At 40.6% G+C, this 22570-nt stretch overlaps 1 protein-coding gene across 1 annotated transcript; it reads left to right on the top strand.

Moving 5' to 3' along the window:
- Positions 1–423: 423 nt before the first annotated feature.
- Positions 424–21901, top strand: PLEKHG7 (pleckstrin homology and RhoGEF domain containing G7). The gene is made up of 20 exons (XM_079993453.1): positions 424–581; positions 773–823; positions 1215–1588; positions 2515–2578; positions 3165–3860; positions 5943–5968; positions 7935–8071; positions 8203–8243; positions 9562–9663; positions 10554–10703; positions 12055–12150; positions 12571–12666; positions 14158–14271; positions 15050–15221; positions 15895–16010; positions 16874–16967; positions 18320–18399; positions 19396–19555; positions 21131–21228; positions 21479–21901. Exons 5-20 carry the CDS (start codon positions 3198–3200, stop codon positions 21584–21586), a joined length of 2253 nt encoding a protein of 750 aa, XP_079849579.1. The 5' UTR covers positions 424–581; positions 773–823; positions 1215–1588; positions 2515–2578; positions 3165–3197; the 3' UTR covers positions 21587–21901.
- The last annotated feature ends 669 nt before the right edge of the window (positions 21902–22570 follow it).

Raw genomic sequence — 22570 nt, 5'->3', positions numbered from 1 at the left:
TGTATTTTAAATGGTAAAGAATAAACCCTGTATTCGGGGTGTAGCTGCTACACTAGCTTCCCAGCAGGTGGGTCAGTGTTGCTTGCTCTGAAAGACAGGGGTGAGGTGGGAGGGTGGTTGGTGCAGGGTGCAGTGCAAGTGTACCAGCAGGGCAGGGCCAACAGACCCATGAGGCAGTGTGAGCAAGCTGCCTCAGGTGGCAGAAGCCCAAGAGACAGCGCTCCTGTGGGTGCCACACCCCGCCACCACCTGCCACCACCACCAGAGAAGCAGTACCAGCATCAGCACCAGCTTCTAGCAAGGTCTCGAGAGATCTCACTAAAATCTCACAAGAACTCGCCAAGATCTCACAGAGCACACAAGATCTCATGGGATTTCAGCAAGATCTCACCAGAACCCACTATCGTCACTGCTTTGCCGGCACTGCCATGCAACCCACATAAAGGAGGGTTTCAGTGGTGGGGCAGTGTGCTGACAGAATGGCAAGTTCCTGTTCACCTCAGGGGGTGAAACAGGATGTTGTGCCCCCGTGACAGGGGCACCAGATCAGTTCCTTCACAAGTTCACTGAGTTCACTGAGAGTTAGTAATTTGTATATATTTTATTTCTATATTTTATATTCTGATACAGAATTATATACAATCCATTTTAGTAAAAGTTCAGAGGGACTCCAATATCTATTATTAAAATATATATACATATTTAAAACCCCACAATTTATACTTGGTGTTTTACTGGAAATGTCAACAACAATCATACCTTTCTGCTCCAGGTACCTGCCAAGGATGTTTTAAAGCTCAGGGCCAGTCCAGACACATCTGAAGTAGGTATAACATTTATACAGTATTTATAGAAGCCAGTCACTAAGCAAACAAGCCAGGTGGTTCTGCAGTGGGCAGGCCGCCTTCATAAATTTAACTAGGCTGAGGAGTTACACCATGTACCATACTACACCCAAGTCAAATTCCTGATTTCAAGTTGCTGCGTCTTAAGAGTAGAGGTAGAAGGTCCAGAATTACATGTATGTATCCTATTTTCATGATACCATTAATATATAGGGACTGTCATTTTTAAATACTTACATTTTCATTTGACAAGTTGTTAGATTGTTTTGTGAATGGTTCTTCCTGTCATGATTTTGACATGTTGTTCAAGAAATGTTTTTTCTATATAATATTCAGTTTGCTAACTATAAATATTTTTATTAATTGCAGATTTCACTGATGAAGGACCAGAGTAGTTGGAAATGCATTGGACAAAAAAAAAACCTGTTCTGTTTTTCCTAACCTGTGCTTTTTGCTCCTTGTTGCAGTTGTTTAGAGCTTCCCCCTTTTTTGTTGGCATAAGGAGTTGTAGCATACCAACCATTTTATTGGGGACAATCCCCATTTTTTGATATCTATCTCTGGTAAATCACCAGCCCTATTTTGTCTATATTTTGTTTGGTGCTGTTTTGCCATGTTACATTTTGCAGTTGTTCAGGTTTCACTGGGCCACATAAATTGAAGCTGAGGTGAGATTTGAAAACACAGGGATCTCCCGGCTCCCTGGTAATCCTCATTGCCACCACAGAATTGGTCTTCAACTGGTGAGTCAGGAACGTCTATGGGCTCATGAACTGATCTCTGGTAGGTCACAACAGCAGCACTACCACCATAGAAGTATATGCTAGAAAGAGAGAGAGATTGGAAGGAGGATCCCCAAAAGCATTTGTGGGTGAAAGGTTGAAAAACTGAAGACTACTTTGCTACACTATGTCATATCTAATAGTGTATATATAACAGCTACCATAATGGGCTAGGTGATCTAGCTAAAAAATATGGTATTATCACAACCACCCAACATTCTACCAGTATTATGTCAGCATGAGTCATCTTTGCTATTATCAGCAGGGGCGGGAATATTTTGTGCATTCACATGATATTGAAGGGAGATTTTGATAAGAAGTTTAAGGGGGGATTTTTAAAAGGGCTTCATTATTAAGGGCACAGGAAGGTTCTTTGTGTGAAGGGACAGCAAAGGGAACATCACAAAGGAAAGGTCGAGCTGTTCTAATTGTACGCTTATTCACAAAGGACAGGCACAGTGGATGACAAATCTCCCCTGTTGACATGTTTCTTGATCCTCTTTCATCCATTGTTCTCCCCTGAGTGAAGCGAATGTGTCAAAATGTTGAACTCAGAAGCTGGAGGGGGGGGGGAATTAAGAATTGGGAAGAAAAGGAGAATTCAACAAACATTCCCAAAGAGCAAAGAAAATCAGTTATGCGTTGCGGCAGATCATGTTACCTTCTGCAAACTCGCTTGCTACCACTTCCCTTTGCACTGTTGAGATAAAGAAATCCCTTGGAAACATACAAAGAGGAAAAACAAGTTCCCTATTCCTGCATTCAGAAAGGAGGCTGGGAAAGTGAAAAGAGGAATTTCTACCCTTCAGTCTAGAAAGGCAGAAAAACTACCCGTGGCTTTAGCCATTGTGTTAAACAACTTCCCTGTTACACATTTTCTTGTGCAGGATCATGTTTACCCCCAAGGAAGCTGGCTGTATCAGTGATCCCTGCACACCTGCTGTTGAAACAGTAAGTACTGAGCTACAGCGTTATCAGATTCATGTGTTATGGTATCATGCTTCTGTTTATAGAATACTGCTAATTAACTCCCCTTGGGTGCTTTTCAGTTTTGTGTTATAACCATTCAAAATCCTGCGAAATCAAGCTACTTTAAAATGATGGGCAGCACAACTTTAGCCTGATTTACTCTCATAAATAAGCCCCATGCTGTCCAGTGGTGCATCGGATTGCCCCTAACATTTCACCAACATGAACAGGTCTGTGCTGATTAAGCATCAAAGTCAGGGATTGGCCAGTATAAATTTATAACTGAATCCATGGCCACAGAACAAAGTGCCTTGGTTGATTTCTGCTTCTTTGTGGAAAGCTTTTAGAGCCTCTCCTTCTGACAGCAGAACCCATTCCAATCTCTTATGCTGCCCCCTAAAACCTGGCATCAAAAACACCCTCCCTCCAGTGAATCACAATCGGAAAGGGTGTTGGTATGCAAGTCTTTCATTGTCAAAGGGGGTTCCTTGGATTGTAGCAGCACAAGGGTGTTTTTAAATATAAAATGTTGGCTTTGAGAATGAAATCCTTCCTTTCATCTCTGTAGATCTTTCTGCTGTGATTAAAGGATTCATTAAAAATGGAGTGCAAATCTTTTGAAGTGGATGAAGCAGTCTACTTGGAGGATCAATGTCATATTATTGAGGCGACCAAACCACAAGAAGACAATTTGGATTTGGCAGGAAAGAGTGACTTGGGAAATATTGTCTTTTCATCCTGCGAAACCCCAGCCCCATCCAGCCCTGAGATCAAATTGTACCCTAATAATATCACCAAGAGGAGGGCCTTCAGTGACAGCCCAAATCTACTCCACGTTCCACCTGTGGAGGATGGCGATGGTGACTTCACACCTTACCAATTTAACAGGCATGCTCCAGGAAGGATTTCTACTTCTCCAACTCTTAGGAGGCTACGAAACAGTACCCCAACACTCTCTCAGGTCTTCTCACTACAACACAGCACTGAGAGTGCAAGGGGGCACAACCAGATGCCACAAACTGAATCAACTCTTCTTGCTTCTCAGAGGTGCACTCTGCATTCTCAGCATTGCTCTTTGAACTCCAACTCTGGCATGCACACCGATTCACTGACACTGAAAGAAAACTCCACATTGGCTGACACACTATCAGTTCCACCACATCCTAAAGATGATTTTGTTGATGATAACACATTGCAGAACACGAGGGAGATCAGCCCTTCTTCCCTAACTAAGGAGAAACAGAATTCTCAGGAATGTGTTCAGGTAAGTAACGCATTTCCTCGTTCTTTGGTTTGCTATGTTTTGCTGATTTCTCAGATGGAACTGAAGACTGGTACTATAAATCAAGCCATTTCCGCTCTTGGGGTTGTAATCAACTAACTTTTGCTCAGAGTAGGCCCATAGAAATTTCATGGCCATGACTAAATTAGGTCCATTAATTCCAATGCGCCGACCTTGAGTAAAACTTGGTTGACTACAGCCATTAGATTTAAGAAGAATGTGACAGTCTAATCAATATTTAGCTAGGCCAGATTGCATGTGATGCCTCTCTTTGAGAGCAGGATTAAACATGCACGTAATAGCTAAACATCTGCACATTAGGGGGCTATAAAGTGAGGCATATTTTGTTTGCTTTTGCAGTGGTACCTCGGGTTACATATGCTTCAGGTTACAGACTCCTCTAACCCAGAAATAGTACCTCAGGTTAAGAACTCAGCTTCAGGATGAGAACAGAAATCGTGCTCCAGCGGTGTGGCGGCAGCAGGAGGCCCCATTAGCTAAAGTGGTGCTTCAGGTTAAGAACAGTTTCAGGTTAAGAACGGACCTCCGGAACGAATTAAGTACTTAACCCGAGGTACCACTGTACTTTTTAAACTAAACTCAGTAGGGGGTGTTGGGACGCAGGTGGCGCTGTGGGTTAAAGCCTCAGCGCCTAGGGCTTGCCGATCGAAAGGTCGGCGGTTCGAATCCCTGCGGCAGGGTGCGCTCCCGCTGCTCGGTCCCAGCGCCTGCCAACCTAGCAGTTCGAAAGCACCTCCGGGTGCAAGTAGATAAATAGGGACCGCTTACCAGCGGGAAGGTAAACGGCGTTTCCGTGTGCGGCTCTGGCTCGCCAGACCAGCGATTGTCACGCTGGCCACGTGACCCGGAAGTGTCTCCGGACAGCGCTGGCCCCTGGCCTCTTAAGTGAGATGGGCGCACAACCCCAGAGTCTGTCAAGACTGGCCCGTACGGGCAGGGGTACCTTTACCTTTACCTTTTTACAGTAGGGGGTGTTATATACTGAAGTTCTCACCCTGGGCCAGCAGGGGGATACTGTAGATAGCTATGCAAATGAAGGATCGAAAGTGACGTTCAGTGATTGGCTAGTTACAGAAAATGGTTACTGTTGCATTCTAGTGGAGCTCTATATAAGCAGGCTGACTGAGCTCCTCAGTTCAGTTCTGTTCCAGCTTACAAATAAAGAGCTGCTTGGAAGAATCGCTGTGTCGTCTGATATGTTCGCCCACAACTTAACAGGGGGCATGGTAATGAAATCTGTCCCCCGCCCTATTGCCTTTCTTCTCTGCTCTCCACTGAAGCCTTTTCTCCCCAGACTGCCTCCAATACCTGAAGTTAGCAGGGGAATTGTTCCAAAGAGCAGACTGTGTGCAAATAAGGAGGTGGAGCGGGGAGGTGATGCCCATGTCAGAGGTGGTTTTAGGGTAGCCTGACCGGTTTGGCTGCATCGGGCGACGACACCACAGGGAGTGCTGCAGCAATGATGTGGAAAGGAGAGTGAGAGGTGGGCTGTGTGTGCCGAATTTTAGCATCACACAGGGTGCCACTGAAATTTGAGAGCCCAAAATCTACCACTGCCCATGCCTGACCCACCGCCATATTCGGTCTGGTCTGAAAACAAAGCTCCCCCCACTCTCACTTTATAGCCAAACCAGCACACATCTAGTTGCCCATTCCTTATTTGTATCATTGAATATAGTTTTCAGAAATGCAGTAGCAGCCGCAATGAGAGTTCCCCTTCAAAAATAAATAGGAGCTTAAGGAGGAGAGAAAGGAGGAAACTTTCTTTGGGATCCCAGGGGAAGGGTTAAATTCGCCTTCTCCAAAGTACAATCCTAACTAAAATGAGATGCACTTATCGCCACTATTATGCAAGTTCGGTTTTTGCTTAGGGGTTGGGAACAGGTGAGTTTTGATTCTGTTCTGAAACAATTGTTTCACTAAAATGATTAAGAATTAAATTGAACTTTGCAATTCCTTTCTTCAGCAAGAACATGCAAGGTTAAAAGTGCCATTCTTGTGCCTTTTATAAAGACTAACATAGAATGCTTTATTCTTTTTCAGGAATTACATTTGCATAAACCTAGCAGGTACGTATTTATTTTAAAAGAAAATGGCAAAAAAGAAGCACTCCCTCATTCATTTTCATACTTTTGTTGACTCTTAATGAACCATTAAGAGTCAAGAGTGACATATTTACTGTAGCTAGCAAGATTTGTTCTATATAAATTTAGGGGGCTAGCACTGTAACTTTCTGCCACTTTCACACCTTAATGAGAGTTGCTTTATAAGCTAAAAATTGACTCTCAGGCATGCCCCAGCTATTGTTTATTGAGAAGACTCATAAGCATCTCTTTTATTGTTGTGTTATTGTTGTGTTATTTGTTATTAATTTTTCTAGCTTTTCTAAATACATAAAAGTCACAGCCCAGAACACTGAAATCAATGGGTATGAGGCATGTGCCTGGTTGACATCAAGACCACATTAATACTACTTATGGGCCACAAATCAAATCTGATCCATCCAGCAATCAACAGAATGCATTGTTTCTAGCAAATCTTGGAGGGGATAGCTCAGTAGGTTAGAGTGTGGTGCTGATAATGCCAAGGTTGTGGGTTCGATCCCCGTATGGGACAACTTCATATTCTTGCATTGCAGGGGTTGGACCAGATGATCCTCAGGATCCTTTCTATGATTCTCTGTCACTTAGGTTCCACAGTGTTAGAATTTATGATAATCTCTATGTGACCTGAACACACCATAGAACAGAGGGTGTGAGATTTCACTTTGCTGTTAAGGTTGACTGACCACAGCACATATTTGCTTTTTCCAAACCCGAAACATTATTGACCGTTCACAAATCTACAACGCTAATACACCCTTACAACAAAAATAATTCAGAAAAATCAGATGTGTCTCATGGAAAGTCAGCCAAACAGCATCTTCTTGTTCAATATTATTTTGGGGGTCTTATGCATATTTCCGTTTCAATACAAATTTTTGGACATTCATCCATCTGTAAATCTAAGGTACACAACTCGCAAGAAAAGTCAGCAGAATAATCTTGTCATATTAGATTTTGGGGACAACTTAGTTTGCAAAACTGGCAGCAGGACTATCAAGGCCACAAGGCCACTCTATAGCCCCACTGTGGCCTGACACGATTCAGGTCAATTCTGGACCTGACTTGATTTGCTTTGCTTAGCAAAGTCAAATCACAAAATCCACTGACAATTGCAGAAACACAAACAGTATGTGTTTAGGTCACAAATGTCATCTAAAATTGGACTTCAGCTGTGATATCTTGCTAGCTACCTGCCATGCCAACACTACAAGGCTATCTTAGGGAAGGGCAGCAGGTTCACTTGTATAAATTCTTAACTACCTTATGTGAATGTCTTTATCTTTTAAAAAAAAAATCTATATGAAAATTAATATTCAGATATTACTTAAATCTTAGACATTTTTGCAGTAAGCAGTAAGTAAATGTAATAAATAAATAAATGTGCATATTGGTACATTTTTAAGGTGTATCGTAAAATTTGTAGAATTGTAAAATCTGAAGGAAAATTGTGTTCTGATGTGCAACTTTGGTCGCTACTTAAAAATGTGAACCAAACAAAATCCTCTCCCTTCCCTACCTAATGGTCATGTATTTGAATGTCATTTCTATTAAAAGGGTATAATGAATCTTCATTCCGTCATCTCACAGTTCTTTGAGATGGTGCACATGAAATGGCTGCTGTGTGGAAACCATTCTTAAATTAGCACTACAGCATCCATTGCCTTACCATGTCAATCAGGCTGTTCTCTTCATGCCATACTTTTTTACTTTTGAAGTCTGTGATGGTTTGAAGAAACTGCCCAACCCACTTCTTGGAGATTGTAACATTAAAGATCATGCATTATTTTCACACAGAGACATTTTCAAACAACCAGTAAAGTGGGTTTTTTGGAGGGGAGCATTGATACGGCTCCTTGCCGAGGGCACAAGGAACCCTAGGTGTGCCTCCTTGTAGTAGTAGCATCATACAATGTTTGTGTTTGCCTTGTAGTCTATACAACTCAGCTGAACGGAGGCACAGCTCGGTGGTGGTGAGCTTGCCTGGATTTGAGATGTTCCCTGGAGACCTGCTGATATCAGATAGTGCAGCAGAATTCCTTTACCATTCAGCATCACTGCACAGCTCAGGTGAATACAGATGCCAATGGAAGAGATAGCCCTATTTTTGATCCCCACCTCCCTCTCCCCATGAAGTCAAATTTACCATGAAATACTTTATCATTTCTATAGCTAACAATGTCCTTGTTTCTGTTAATTAGAATCCAAAAAGCCCTGGTGGCCATTTGCTAAAAAAGGAACTGTGAGTATTTTGCAAATTCCTCTTTCTCTCCCTGCCCCCGTATTTCTATATATATATATATATGGGTTTGTCTCTACCAACAGTCCCCAAAGCACATCTTTATTGCGGGACAGGTTTGGGAATGTTGTTTTGAATAAAATGTAAAGAGAGCAGATTTTTAAAAGTTGCAGACATGCACCCAAACACACTTCAGGTGTTGCTTGGACATGCAGATATTTATAAAAATGGAACAGGGAAACACCTCTAAGTGACCGTGAAAGAGAGTGAGAGAGAAAGGTAACTGCTTACCTTTTCAACCTTTGGGAATGCAGCAGCTCTTGGAATCAGATGCAGATGCCTTGAGTTCTGTGCAACATTACAGCTGAGCCAGCACCTCAGCAGCCACCTGTTTTTAAGTAAATTTAGGCTATATGGCTATATGGACACAGAATCCTTGGTTCTAACTTTTCCACTCTGGCACTTTTGATAGAAAGAGATTGGTGCACCACTATGTTTATGGAGGATGGAGAGGACATGCCCAGTGTAATTAAGGTTCCAGATCTGTCATTCTGCTGAATACAATAAATTAAGGAAATATATCTACTTAACAATGAGGGACACGGGTGGCGCTGTGGTCTAAACCACAGAGGCTAGGGCTTGCTGATCAGAAGGTCGGCAGTTCGAATCCCTGCGACGGGGTGAGCTCCCATTGTTCGGTCCCAGCTCCTGCCAACCTAGCAGTTCGAAAGCACGTCAAAGTGCAAGTAGATAAATAGGTACCGCTCCAGTGGGAAGGTAAATGGCGTTTCTGTGCGCTGTTCTCGTTCGCCAGAAGCAGCTTAGTCATGCTGGCCACATGACCCAGAAGCTGTCTGCAGACAAATGCCAGCTCCCTTGGTCTATAGAGCGAGATGAGCGTGCAACCCCAGAATCGTCTGCAACTGGACCTAACGGTCAGGGGTACATTTACCTTTACCTTTACCTTTTATCTACCTAACAATAGATATATTAGGGGAATATATCTACCTAATGAATATTGGTATGACCATCTTTCACTACAGTGGCATGCATATACTTTGTGTCAATACTGACTAATCCATTATTTTAAAATAGACTAATCATTTATGGATCTATATTCTGTAGTAGTTAGTAATCACATTACAATAAATTCAAAATTTGGTGCATTTTCAAAATTCAGTTTGGGGAAAGCTGTCTGCTTGCACAAATCACAATTTGAGGAAGAATCTGCAACATCCTCTATCTGCAACATCTTCCCCATGGCTATGGATTTCACAGATTTACTGCTGCTTTTTTTGTTTCGTTTTTTGTCTTTAAACAGAGTAAAGACAAACACAAACAAATATCAGATCTGGAAAACTGTCTGTCCACAGTAACCCTCAACATACCAGATTGTAGTGATTATGAATTTCAAAGTGTCAAGGTACGAAAATGCTTCATATACTATAATGATACAATTTGTGTGTTGGTCATTTTTAGTCTTCTGTTCTTCTGTTTGGTTTTCCTTAGCTCTGCAATCCTATACCCACTTACTGGTATATGTGGGCATAGACAGATGCGCGCGCTCACGCGCACACACACACACACGGAGTGCTTCCAGACTGTCACTATTTTGAAGGAGGGTTTCAAGTGCATACTGAAACTTTAGGTTTGTGCAATTGAAGTAGATAAAGGCACTCTGGGCTCATTCACACTTCCACATGTGCTGTGCCTAGGAAGCACAGGTCTGAGCAGTTTTACGCTTGACCCGCTCCTTTCCGAGGGAAAACCCGCTCTTTAGTGTTCAATTGGAACAAACGGCAATCCGGGGGAAACCCAACTTGACATTTGCTCTGACTTGGCACTAAAGAACTGTTTTCCTCAAGGGAAAGCAGCAGGAGAAGCGGAAACACAGATAAGCCCTCTGTCACCTTTGTGACAGCACCACAAATCCACTTTAATAAAAACTCTTCCTTCTTACAGTTAGGAAAGAGACATAGTGAAAAATGTGGGGTGGATGAATGGGAACGTGTATAAACACTCCATAAACAAATTGGGATAAATGCTCAATAAACTAGTCATCTGGAAGAAAATATACACATATGCATGAATGTATGAACTTCTCAGTAGACATACTTCTTTTCGGTGTAAATTGTTGAGTACTTCTAAGTATACTTTAAGAGTCTTTTACAATGTAACACTGAAGCAGAAGCAGAAGCCAATGGCAACCCAAACAAGGGTATTTAGCACCAACAACAGCTTCAGTGATTGAACGGAAGAGCTGTTTGTATGGAAATGTGCATAAATATTTGTGTTTGTGCTCTCAACTGATAGGGTAAAACTTGGCAGGAAATCATGAATATGCATCAGCTTGAGCCAAAAGCCAGCAGTGATCAGTTAGATACTAAGAAGGAAGAAGCCTTGTGGGAGCTTTTCACAACTGAATGCACCTACCTTCTTGATCATCTCCAGGTTCTCAAAATGGTAGGCTTGGATTTTGCAACCGTTTCCTTCCCATTGTGGGGTGTTCGCTATGTCACTAGCTATCAATCTAAATGGGAAGTACCTTCACACAACCGTTTGTTCCTGCAGGAGGCAGCCTTTTGCAATTGGCTCATAGCAGTACTTAAACACGGATCTCTGTCTTGCAGCTCACTGGAGCATATTCTGACAAGCGTTAAAAACAGGCTACAGGTTAGAAAGTGCATTGGGCCATTCAGCTACAGAGCCATCACTTGTTAGAAAATTGGGTCACAGACTTGGAAGGGCATCTAACCTCCAACTGATGCAGGAGATTCACTGCTCCAACTTTCCCAATAGGTGACCATCCAACTTCTGCTTTAAAAAAAAAGCTTCTCACTTTTGGCTTGCACACACAACTCTGGAATTTGTCTTTCTAACTACCAGTATGTTGAGGGAGGGGGCTCCACCCATTTTCTGTCTGGCACAGAGCCACTTCCTTTGTTACCTTAATGGCCCATACTCAGAAGGTCATTACCTCACCTGGGAGCTAACCTAGCTATTCCAGGAACTGAATCTGTGCTGGATCCAGGAATTAGAAGGGGGCTCAGGCATACAGCCTCTGACCCATCTACCCCAAAATTCATAACAGCATTTAAATTCCTGAGCAAGTGAACAAAATCACTTGTTTTGAATGATAATTAGAACAAGGTTATTTTCACCATATCAGCAGTTGGGTCTTTCAAAGAGAATGTTTTCAGAGACCAGGTTATTTTCACCATATCAGCAGTTGGGTCTTTCAAAGAGAATGTTTTCAGAGACCAGCAAAGTATTCCATGGAAAGTCCTGTTATGATGAAAATGCCTCATCCTCAAGAATATTATATGCCACTTGAATAGCTTGGCTATACCTGTTTACTAGATGTAAGGCTCACTTAGTTCAGTGAGACTTACTCCTTGGTTAACGTATAAGGATTGCAGCCTAAATGCTTTAGAATCTAAGCCATCAGGATAGCTTGATTCAAATTAATTGAGTGGCCATTTTACCGAGACAAGGAAATTGCTCTCTTCAGCTTGTCAGCAATACAGAATCTGCAATGTTTCCTAGAATGTGACTGCTTATGTGTTTAGCGCATGCATGGAGGGTCTGTGGGGAAAGATTTCAAGTTTCAGGGCAAGGAGGAATGAATGTTTGTTAAGTGCTAGAGGCAGGTGTATAGCAGCAAGATGACAAATGAAGCCCATTTGTTATGTTTACTAGAGCTATAATGAACTTGGGTAAGGAATGTTTTATGGAAAAGGAAATCTGTAGCAACCCTGAGGTTCAGGGATTTGGAGAAGAAATAACTAACTAGGCATTGATGTGTTTTCTGAAGATATTTATGGATACATTAAGGTACCTGCAATGCAAGGCGTTTCTCTCGGATGTGGACTCTGGGCTACTGTTTGCCAACCTAGAGGAGTTAAATCAGGTGAGAAAACACTCTAATTTGTAGATTGACACTAAACAACATGTATCAGCACTGTGGCTTTTCATTATACGGCTTTAATACAATAGTTAAATCAGAACTATATTAACAAGCTCAAAGCAGTGTGGGTCCTTCTATTTAAATACTCCCTTCGGGGAAATTAGACATATAAGACCTGTGGAATTACATCTTCTAGTGCATTTCTTAAAGCAACAATGGCTCACTTATAGTCTATGTAGCAAATGTTGCATTCAAATACACAACAAATCATCCCTGGGTATTTGTTTGGAGTAGTGAAGCTGAATGTGCTCACTATGCTTTACATTTTTCTTCCACTGAATTATAAAAGCTCAGAGCTCATTTAGTGCCTTGCAGTCGAATCTTTCATCCAAAGGACATCTTGAATAAGATTCTCTTACTTAGGTGAGCCTCAGTTTTGTGACCAGTTTCTTCAGTGCTATAAAGGATCACCTTGTCCAGCCTATGCCTTCCATAGATTTCATCCCTGTGCTCACAAAGGTAAGAGTGACAATGTGTTAAGCTTAGCTGATGCATCAGTAAATGGTTAAAGAGCAGATAGAAGAGACTAGGTGTAAATGGACAGTTTTCACTGTCAAGAAATGAAACAGGGATCTGTATCGGAACTGCTGTTTTTTAACTTGTTCAGAAATGACCTAGAGTTTACACCCTGACCATGGCATGCTACCATCCACAGTTAAGTAGTGTGTGTGTGTGTGTGTGTGTGTGTGTGTACACATGCTTAAGGTTGTAGCCCCCATGAAACTACAATTCCAACTGCAATTGAGTTTGACTGACAGGGAAACAAGGGCAAGGGGGGAAGGGAACTATTATTTCTTGACCAGACTTTGTTTTTAAAGTATTTTCCTCTTCTCTCTGTACCTAGGGTATATAAACACCCACTTAGATAACCACTTCATACCTCCAGTGAAGTAGGCTCTGGCCCATGAGAGCATAAATCACAGTACATTTCTTACAGTGCGGCTCTATGCAAGTTTAGTTGTGTTCATGGTACAATTTTGCTCGTGTCTACTCAGAGTAAGTCCCATTGACTTCACTGAGGCTTATTCTCAGGTAAGTGAGCACAGGAGTGCAGCTTTACAGCCAGGTAAATGGTTATAACATTACAGCTTTAACATTTAAGATGCCAGCATGAATTTGTTGGCTGCATAACTACCCCTCTGGAATTCATCTTATTCTTGATTATGCGGAGGGGTTGATGAGTTTTAAGATTCAGCACCACTAAGCAAAGACCTGAGAATGACCTGAAGCAGCCAGCAAGAATGTGGAGTTAAAATTCTCCAAAAGTCCATGTCTTTTTGTAAACAAAAAATACAGTCCATCGAAAGGTATTTTAAAATTCATTTATTTCAGTGGGGATTTTCTGTAGCACAGTGCTATGTATATTTAGGCAAAAGTGAATCCCATTGACATCAGTGGAACTTATTATGAAGGTAAGTGTGGATTGGGCTACTATCTTAAGCACACACTGGAAAAAAAGGCTTAACTGTGGATGGAGCATGCACTAGGAATGATAATCCATCCTTACTACGAAGTAACAAGGAATTATTTACCATCTCAGATATCTCTGATCACAGAGGGTTGTGGACAAGTACAAAAAAAATAATATGTGCAATAAATGTATAGGCTCCTTCTGGAGGAAAGGCAAGGTATAAATCTAATAAATGAATATTTGGTCCTCACAATGCCAAGAGGGATATGCAACATTAGTCATACTGCAAGAGGACTCATTAAAATCATAGAAGCATAGAACTGTAGAGTTGTAAGAGATCCAAAGGGCTTGCAATGGGCTTGAGTCTATTCTGAGTATAACTTAGTTTTTGATAAAACAAAATAAAAAAAATTCCTTCCAGTAGCACCTTAAAGACCAACTAAGTTAGTTCTTGGTATGAGCTTTCGTGTGCATGCACACTTCTTCAGATACATAGTTTTTGATATTGCCCTCAGTGACTTAACATTTTTGTCTTGTAGTATTTCCAAGGGAACCTGTGTCAGAGTCATCAGATGTACTGCCTGAATTATACCTCTGCTATCTTTTACTTGGAAAAACTGAAGAAAAGAGAAGATTTTGGCATCTATTTGAAAGTAAAGCAATTGTTTTGCTGTTATCCTTGTTCAACATTTACAGTTGTGATATTACAGCGGCATTTTTTTCGAAGTCAGTTGCTACCATAGTTCACCGATACGGTTAAGGGTGAACTAAAGTATACATTTAATGAACTAAAAATAAACATCAATACCCATCCTTGTTCATCAGAAATCACTATCTCTACTATCATCCCCCTCCACTTCATGTGGCTTATACATCAAGAAATATGTCATTTTAAAGTAAAATATGCTATTGGGGGGAATTATTGGGGATGATTTTCTTATGTCAGCCTGAACTGGGGACACTTGAGAGTGTCTGTAGGGAAGGAATGGATTTTTCTGGTATTTGGAGCCTATGTTGTTTAGGGTTTTAAGCACTATTGCAAGCTCTTTGAATTGGGCCTAGAAATATATGGAAATCTAGTTCCTGTGATAAAGTGGGGGTGCTCTGCAACCTTTTCCACCACCACCTTGAGGCCTGTACACACAAAAGATTTATCTGCATATTTCCTTTCCTTTTTTTTATTTAGGTGGATGATTCATCCCAATTATTACCACATTAAGTGTGAGGTATAAGAGAAGGGGGTGCATTTATTCCTCTGCTATGGGAACTGGGTTGCCATTCTGAAAGCAATGACAATGCAGGGTTCTCATGAAATTTATTTTACTTAAGAAATGTGTAGCATACTGCTGGTTGGCGGTATGAAGCATTTTTCTGCTGACTGTCAAGAGTACACTTGTTAATCCTAATACAAAATTTATCTGTATTCGATAGTGGTGTGAACAGAACGAGCGGTGCAAACGTCTCCATCTCGCAGAACTGCTGGTTGCCCCTTTGCACAAACTGACCCGCTACCCCCTTCTCCTGAAGAATATATGGAAAAATACAGAGGCAGCCGAGAAATCTGTCATTGGTACAATTAAAGAAAAGGTGGAGAAATCTATAAGTGAGTTGGAGAAGGTCTGAAACTGCATTCTTGGTTCAGAAGTTGTTTCGAGTTGTTTTCACAGAGCCAGTCCTACCAATAGGCAGAGTGGTATGGCTGCCTCAGGCAGCAGGTTTTATGTGGCATGAAAAGGCAGCTAGTTCTTTAATTTGTTGTGCTTGTATTTTTATACCAGGGATAGGGAGAATTGTTTGTGGGATTTCATGCCTCAGGTGCCAAAACAACTTGGCTGATGTTGTGTGCTTTGCACTTGACTTGGGTTTCGGTGGGGAGGGCCTGGGTACCATTTGCTCCTCAGCCTCATCCAACAAAAATACCTTGGGCCAACCTTTATTGCTCAGCATTTAGGCATGCATGAAGACTGTATGGCAAAAACTATTCCCCTAGGAACTGAAACATGAAAATACCTTCACTAGCTACAAACAAAAGTAATATTATGTAAACCAGCTCATTCCAAAGAACACTATAAGCCTGATAACTCATATTTGGTATGAAACATGAACATTGATGCTCATACTCTTAACATCCACAGGGATGACAACACTGACTAGAATATATCAATACAGAAGGCACTCAGCTCTCCATATAGAGAATGCTAAGGCCCATATTAATGAAGGACAGAGATTTCATTTTCAGTAAGCCAACCTTGCTGCTCCATGGTGTATCTTTTCAGGAGATTTGGAAGGGAAAGTGAAATGGCTGGATAACTTCCAGAAATTTAAACAGCTACAGGAAATTATAGTTTGGCCTTCACTTTGGGATCAAGAAAAAAGATTTTTTGTTCCTGAGGTAAGCAATTTTTATTCATCCATCTTAAAAATATGTCCATAGCAGGGTCTTCTTAAATCTGCATAAAACTGTTAAAATAACATGGACAAATATTCATGGCTTAACTTCCGAATAGGTAACTAGCTCTAGAATGTTCTAAATACGCTCTGGAGAGGTGCCTGCACATAGACCATGCAGATCTTAGACCAGCACCCATACAAGTGAGCACTGAAAAAGTAATAAGCAAATATGGAGGGAGGGACAAGAGGGAGAGCTTTCCATGATGAGAAAATAGAGTGAGTAATTTGGAGGACAATAAAATAATATGGGCGCTGAAGGTGGGAATGTAAATAGATTTATTTGGAAATGATTCCTGAGGAAATCAATGGGGAGGAAGCAAAAATGGAAGGGGAAAAGAAAAGAGGTAGCCCTGTTCAGGGAAGTTTTTAATGTGTGATATTTTAGTGTATTTTTGGTCTCTGTGGAAGCCGCCCAGAGTGGCTGGGGAAACCCAGCCAGATGGGTGGGGTACAAATAAATTTATTATTATTATTATTATTATTATTATTATTATTATTATTAGTAATGACACAGCATTTATAAATGGATTCAGTCAGAAGGCAAGGAATTAATTTGACATTTGCCATGCCCATTTTGACATGCAGCCCTCAAAGGGTTGGGCATGAGTCAAGGTGCCTGACTGAGAAAGGTTAGTCACTGCTGCTGTTTAGGATTGGCTGTCAAGGTGGTATTTGTCTAACACATGTAGCCAGTCAACCAATTAAATAGTCCATTATATTATTTCTGTTACTCAGAATTTTAATTGCACTGTTACCACTTTTTATTCAAAAGTTCCATGATTATCTCTCTTTCTCCATCACCAGTGTCTCAAGAATTTATTAAGAGAAAACCCAAATGAAAACATCTTGTCACCAACAAAGAGATTTCTTGTTCATGAGGGGAGATTAACCCTAGCAGGTAAAGAGTGCTTTCTGTATCATAGTTATGTTACACAGCGAACAGAAATGTATACCTAACTCAAACTAATCTGCAAACCTAAAGAGAGGATATGAATAAAAGTTGGACAAGTGCTGTCTTAAGATGTTATGAACCTCCATGTTCAACATGGGAGCATAGAGTGGGGTGCATCACCTAACCTTCCCCTGGTGTCATGTCTACACCTGACATTTGCTCATACAATATGAACATCTGTAGAGAGAGGGCTTTCCTGCATAGAGCTATACATGCAAAGGCATGCCCAGAATATGGAACCTCAATCATTCAGTGTTCCAGATTCTGATGAAGGCTTTGCCTATACAACTATATGAGCAAAGGCCCCTTGCTACAGAGGTTTGTGCTCTATGTACAGACATCACAGAAGGGGTGTGTGCTGTTAGTGGGGTTACTCGGTTCAAAACCACTCCTTGCTTCCATGTTGTTGAACGTGAGTGCTCATGACACTAAAATAAGGCTGCAGGCCAACAAGGTCAAAGAATAAAAATATATTCAGAAGGAATAAAATCAGTGTGAGTGATGTCTCAGTACCACTCTTCTAGAGGGGGAAAAACAAGATGTGTAGGTCTTTTAAATAAATATGCTTTTCCAAAAGAGAAATATGTTAAACTTCAGTGTTTTCTGTTCATAATTAGCAGTCAAATTTGAACTAGATTGCTAAGAGTGAAGCATACAAAAGATTATTTTTTTAATCTGCTGTCTGCTTTTGAAATGAACTGGCAGGCGGTCATATACTTAAGACAGATAAAAATGTAACAGCTGATAGGCTATGGAATGTTACAAATAATTTGACAATATATATCCCTGTTTATTTTTGCTTTATAATCTGTTTGATAATCTTTTACTCGTGGGAGATTCAGTCATTTCACTAGCTCTGCTAAAAACTATTAAAATATTATGTGAGTTATGCAAGCAATAGTGATCCACCATTCTTCCACACTACTTTGGCTGCTCATGTATTGCAAATGTTAAACAACCCAAACTACAAAGCTGAATATTTTTCATATCCAGACTTTTTAATACTAAGCAGGTGGTGATATGGGGCAGTTGTTGGCTTCCTACTTCCTTTAAAATTAATCTCTGGAGCTTGAGCCACAAAACTTGAAAGTTCAGTTCTATTCATTAAAACAAACTTCCTAGAATTCTGGAACTAGAAAAACTATGCTTGAATCTCTTAGCAAGTAATTTTCCAAATTCTTTCAGTCAAGATAAATCCAAAAGCAAAATGTAGTGATGAATTTAAGGCAGAAAATGTGAAGTTTTGTTACAAAATAAAAAAATAAGAACCAGTGTTTACTTTTGCGTTTATTCCTCAGAACATATGAGACTTGTTGATGTCTACCTATTTCTGTTTGATGATTTGCTGTTGATTACAAAGCCTAACCGGCACAAAAAGGTAAGAAGAAAGGAAAAGAAAGATCAGCTACAGCTGTTGTGTTCATGCACATTTTGCTCTGTAGGTGCAGTAAACATTTATGTAATATTTTAAAATCATTAAAGTACAAATGTTGAGGGAAGAGTTGTGAATTGCTGACATATCAAAGAAATGAAGAACAGACCCTAGCAATTATATGATACTTATGGGCAGTGCCTCATAGTGGGCACATTTTGGTAACCCCTTAGGAGTAGAGGTCCATATTTTGATTTCATGCAAGTAGTCACTTGCATTTGATTTCATGCAATATGCACTTATTTTTTAAAGAAGCTGCAGTCCCTGGTGGCCCAAGCCTGGCTCCTTTTAACCCACCACCTCCTATTATCTTGTTGACTTAGACGTAAAAAGCAGACATCTGAAAGTAAAGGTAAAGGGACCCCTGACTATTAGGTCCAGTCGTGACTGACTCTGGGGTTGTGGCGCTCATCTCACTTTACTGGCTGAGGGAGCCGGCGTACAGCTTCCGGGTCATGTGGCCAGCATGACTAAGCTGCTTCTGGCGAACCAGCACAGAAACGCCATTTACCTTCCCGCTGGAGCGGTACCTATTTATCTACTTGCACTTTGAGGCGCTGTTGAACTGCTAGGTTGGCAGGACATCTGAAAGTAGACATGCTTTAAATGTACGGTGTTGATGTGACTAAGGTTTCATGTGCTTTCAGATACACTGAGGCTCCATAGTTTCCTTGTATTTTAAAGAACTGCAGCATAGCAGTCAACTGTATGCCTACTTATTACATTTAACAAAAATTATTAGAGCTTGAAATGTGTTTATGATACAAAGCTAGTGCCATGGAACAGAAAAAATAAGCATTTTAATCTTGTGGCAATTTTGACTTAAGTTCCAAGAGCTGCCATTCACAAATTTAAGTCAAGTACTACATGTCAGAAATGCCACAACTACAATCCGGAATATAGAATGCTTAGGTAATGTATTGGTTTTCCTTTCTGTTTCAGAAATCTGTAGTTTCTGACCTGAGTTTAACACCTGTTGGCCCATTTTTCACTCCCGAATTGCAATCTTTGCTTGAAGGTGGTGGCTACTGCACTGTGCTTGACCAGCCTATCCCATTAGACAGAATGGTAGTAAGAAATATTGAGTCCTTCCACATAACAGGTATGTTAAATACGTTTTACATATGGCTTGGTTACATTCTTCAAATATTGAGTAGATGCATGGCATATATGTGTTGTTGTTTAGTCGTTTAGTCGTGTCCGACTCTTCGTGACCCCATGGACCAGAGCACGCCAGGCACTTCTGTCTTCCACTGCCTCCCGCAGTTTAGTCAAACTCATGCTGGTAGCTTCGAGAACACTATCCAACCATTTCGTCCTCTGTCGTCCCCTTCTCCTTGTGCCCTCCATCTTTCCCAACATCAGGGTCTTTTCCAGGGAGTCTTCTCTTCTCATGAGGTGGCCAAAATATTGGAGCCTCAGCTTCACAATCTGTCCTCCCAGTGAGCACTCAGGGCTGGTTTCCTTAAGAATGGAGAGGTTTGATCTTCTTGCCGTCCATGAGACTCTCAAGAGTCTCCTCCAGCCCCATAATTCAAAAGCATCAATTCTTCGGCGATCAGCCTTCTTTATGGTCCAGCTCTCACTTCCATACATCACTACTGGGAAAAACATAGCTTTTACTATACGGACCTTTGTTGGCAAGGTGATGTCTCTACTTTTTAAGATGCTGTCTAGGTTTGTCATTGCTTTTCTCCCAAGAAGCAAGCGTCTTTTAATTTCGTGGCTGCTGTCACCATCTGCAGTGATCATGGAGCCCAAGAAAGTAAAATATGGCATATATGTAGGGACAGCTATTTTCTGTGCCCATCTTAAATAGCTCTCTCTTAAAATATTTGGAACACAATACAAATAAGCCAGTTGCTACCCCTCAAGCAAAATATATTCATTTCAGTCATCCCACCTCAATTTTTCTTCAGTCTCTGGGATGTATATAGGTCCAACAGCTTACAATGGTAGTGAAGGGAATTTACATGGTAAATCAGAGAAAGTGTGCTGAAGGGAATCAATTTTGATCAGACAGACCTGCCTCACTTCAGGATTAAAGATGTAACACCACTGTCTGTGCTAAACCAACCAATGTTCAAAAGAAATATTATTTTTTTGGAACACTTCTCATTTTGCCCACTATTCTAAACTGATCAGCTGAACTATCTTCACTCCTTTTCCTCTCCATGGATTCAGACTTGCTCCTGTTTCTGTATAAAATTAGAATCCAAGTGAAGACCTAGCTTTTGCATTTCCCATCAATGTGATTTTATGAGACCCCTTGTGATCACTGGTTTAATATCCATCTAAATCATATCTTTATGATATGCAACTATGTCAAATTGTCAAAAAAAAGGACAGAAGTGCCAGCTTTGCAGGTGGCAGCTCACTATGTAATTGTTGTTGTTTAGAAAATAGTTACACCACATAGCATGTAGTTTTATTTTCCCTAAAGCCAGAAGATTGCAGCTCACTCTCAGTCCCTTATCCCTGGTTACTTGTATATCCAAAACCAAGCTTAGGTATTGTTGATATTTCATGCAGTCTAAAAGTCAATCAATGGATACATACAAGTTCCATTGAAGTAGTTCTTGTGGCCTGTTTCAAAGGTAACAGATATTTGCTCCTTATAGAGGTCTGGAGTGAAAGCTGTGGAAGATGTCTTACCATGTGTCAATTGTTTTCTTAGTTTTTGGACTACGAAATGCTTTTCTAATACAGCATAGAAATCGGTTTCAGCAATGCATAGCAACCTTTTTACTACAAGCACAGACTGAGTCTCTCAAAGTAAGTATTTTATTTTACAAACATAAAAAAAAAATAAACGCAAGCAATACACCTAAGATAATGCTAACACCTTTCCCCAAATGATTTGAGCTAGTTTATTTGTCTGTCCTGGGTACTGTCCCTACCCCACTAGAGTGAGATACCCCTTTCAAAAATATGAATAGATGCTATTGCCTAATTAGCTATATGGAAATTATGTATCCCTAAGTTACTTTTGTTATTAAATTAAAACTTCTTTTTCACCTTACAGAAAACATGGATGTCACAGATGGAAACAGCAATATCAAATTGTACAAAGAGAGAAAATAAACCCAAAACTTCATTTTTTAGTTTACCTGCTGAATCATCTGAAATTTAGTTGTGGAACCACTAGACAATGTAACAGATTTACTTTTTTTAAAAAAACAACAAGGCATGCAAAATGTCTGTGAACATTTTTTGGAGCCTGGAAAGGTGAGACTCTGGAAACAATCTTGCTGGAACAGAATTCAGAGAAGGAAAAGAGCAACTTGGATGGTCATTATTCAAACTGTAGTGCTATGCTTATGGCCTTTGGTTCCTCACAGGATGGCTTGTTTTGGTTTAGCATTCCATGATAAAAACTAGAAAATATATGTGATATGGTACGGGAAAGGGAAAGAAAACTAGTGCCATTAAACCAACATCTTTAAAACTGCCTTTACAAGTTCTTCTGCAGTCAAACTGGGGTACCAGTAATCATGAGACCCGCTTAAATCAGAGTATTTTGTTTTTTGATCAAATACTACCGGGTTATGAAAGAAAGAAAATCCGCACAATTTTTTCCTACCTCAGAAACCACCAAAATGTCAAACAAAGTAACAGTCTTAACACTGATCTTCACAAAAACACCTCTCACATTAGATTATAGAATCACACAACCCATTTTTAAGCAGTGTGGTCACCTTGAGATTACCTTCCTCGCCTCATCAGCGCTTTGAAGAAATTTCATCAACATTATGCTACAAAGAGAGATACCTGCAGAACTTGGAATGGGGTTAAACTAAGAACTGAGAAATTGTAATTTCTGGCTGTAGCGTTCCAGAAAAAAATTACCCCAACCCCCAGTTAAAGCCGTGGGGTAAAATCAGTTCATATTGGCTATACAACACCAAACGGGGTTGCACATACTTTTGAGGTATACACTTTTTTGTAAAATTCTGGGTAAGAACCACACAGCTTCAGTAATTATTAGTTCAAAGAACTGTAGAATGAAGCAGAATGGCACCAATTAGAAGAGCCATTTTTATCACCTTTACCACAATTATGTTCATGATGTAACACCAAAAGGATACTACTCAACTTTGCCTGACCACTATCTGAA

The sequence above is a fragment of the Podarcis cretensis genome (genome assembly GCF_951804945.1).
Source record: "Podarcis cretensis genome assembly, chromosome: 10".
Taxonomy (NCBI): domain Eukaryota; kingdom Metazoa; phylum Chordata; class Lepidosauria; order Squamata; family Lacertidae; genus Podarcis; species Podarcis cretensis.
Note: the sequence above shows the minus strand (reverse complement) of the source record. Positions and strands in the feature narration are given on the sequence as shown.

Bases quoted from the DNA above. Each gene is read 5' to 3' on its own strand.
- PLEKHG7 (XM_079993453.1), top strand. From the start codon at position 3,198: ATGGAGTGCAAATCTTTTGAAGTGGATGAAGCAGTCTACTTGGAGGAT. The intron at 8,244-9,561 runs GTGAGTATTTTG...GTCTTTAAACAG, and splicing joins CATTTGCTAAAAAAGGAACT to AGTAAAGACAAACACAAACA. The intron at 16,968-18,319 runs GTAAAGAGTGCT...TTTATTCCTCAG, and splicing joins GGGGAGATTAACCCTAGCAG to AACATATGAGACTTGTTGAT.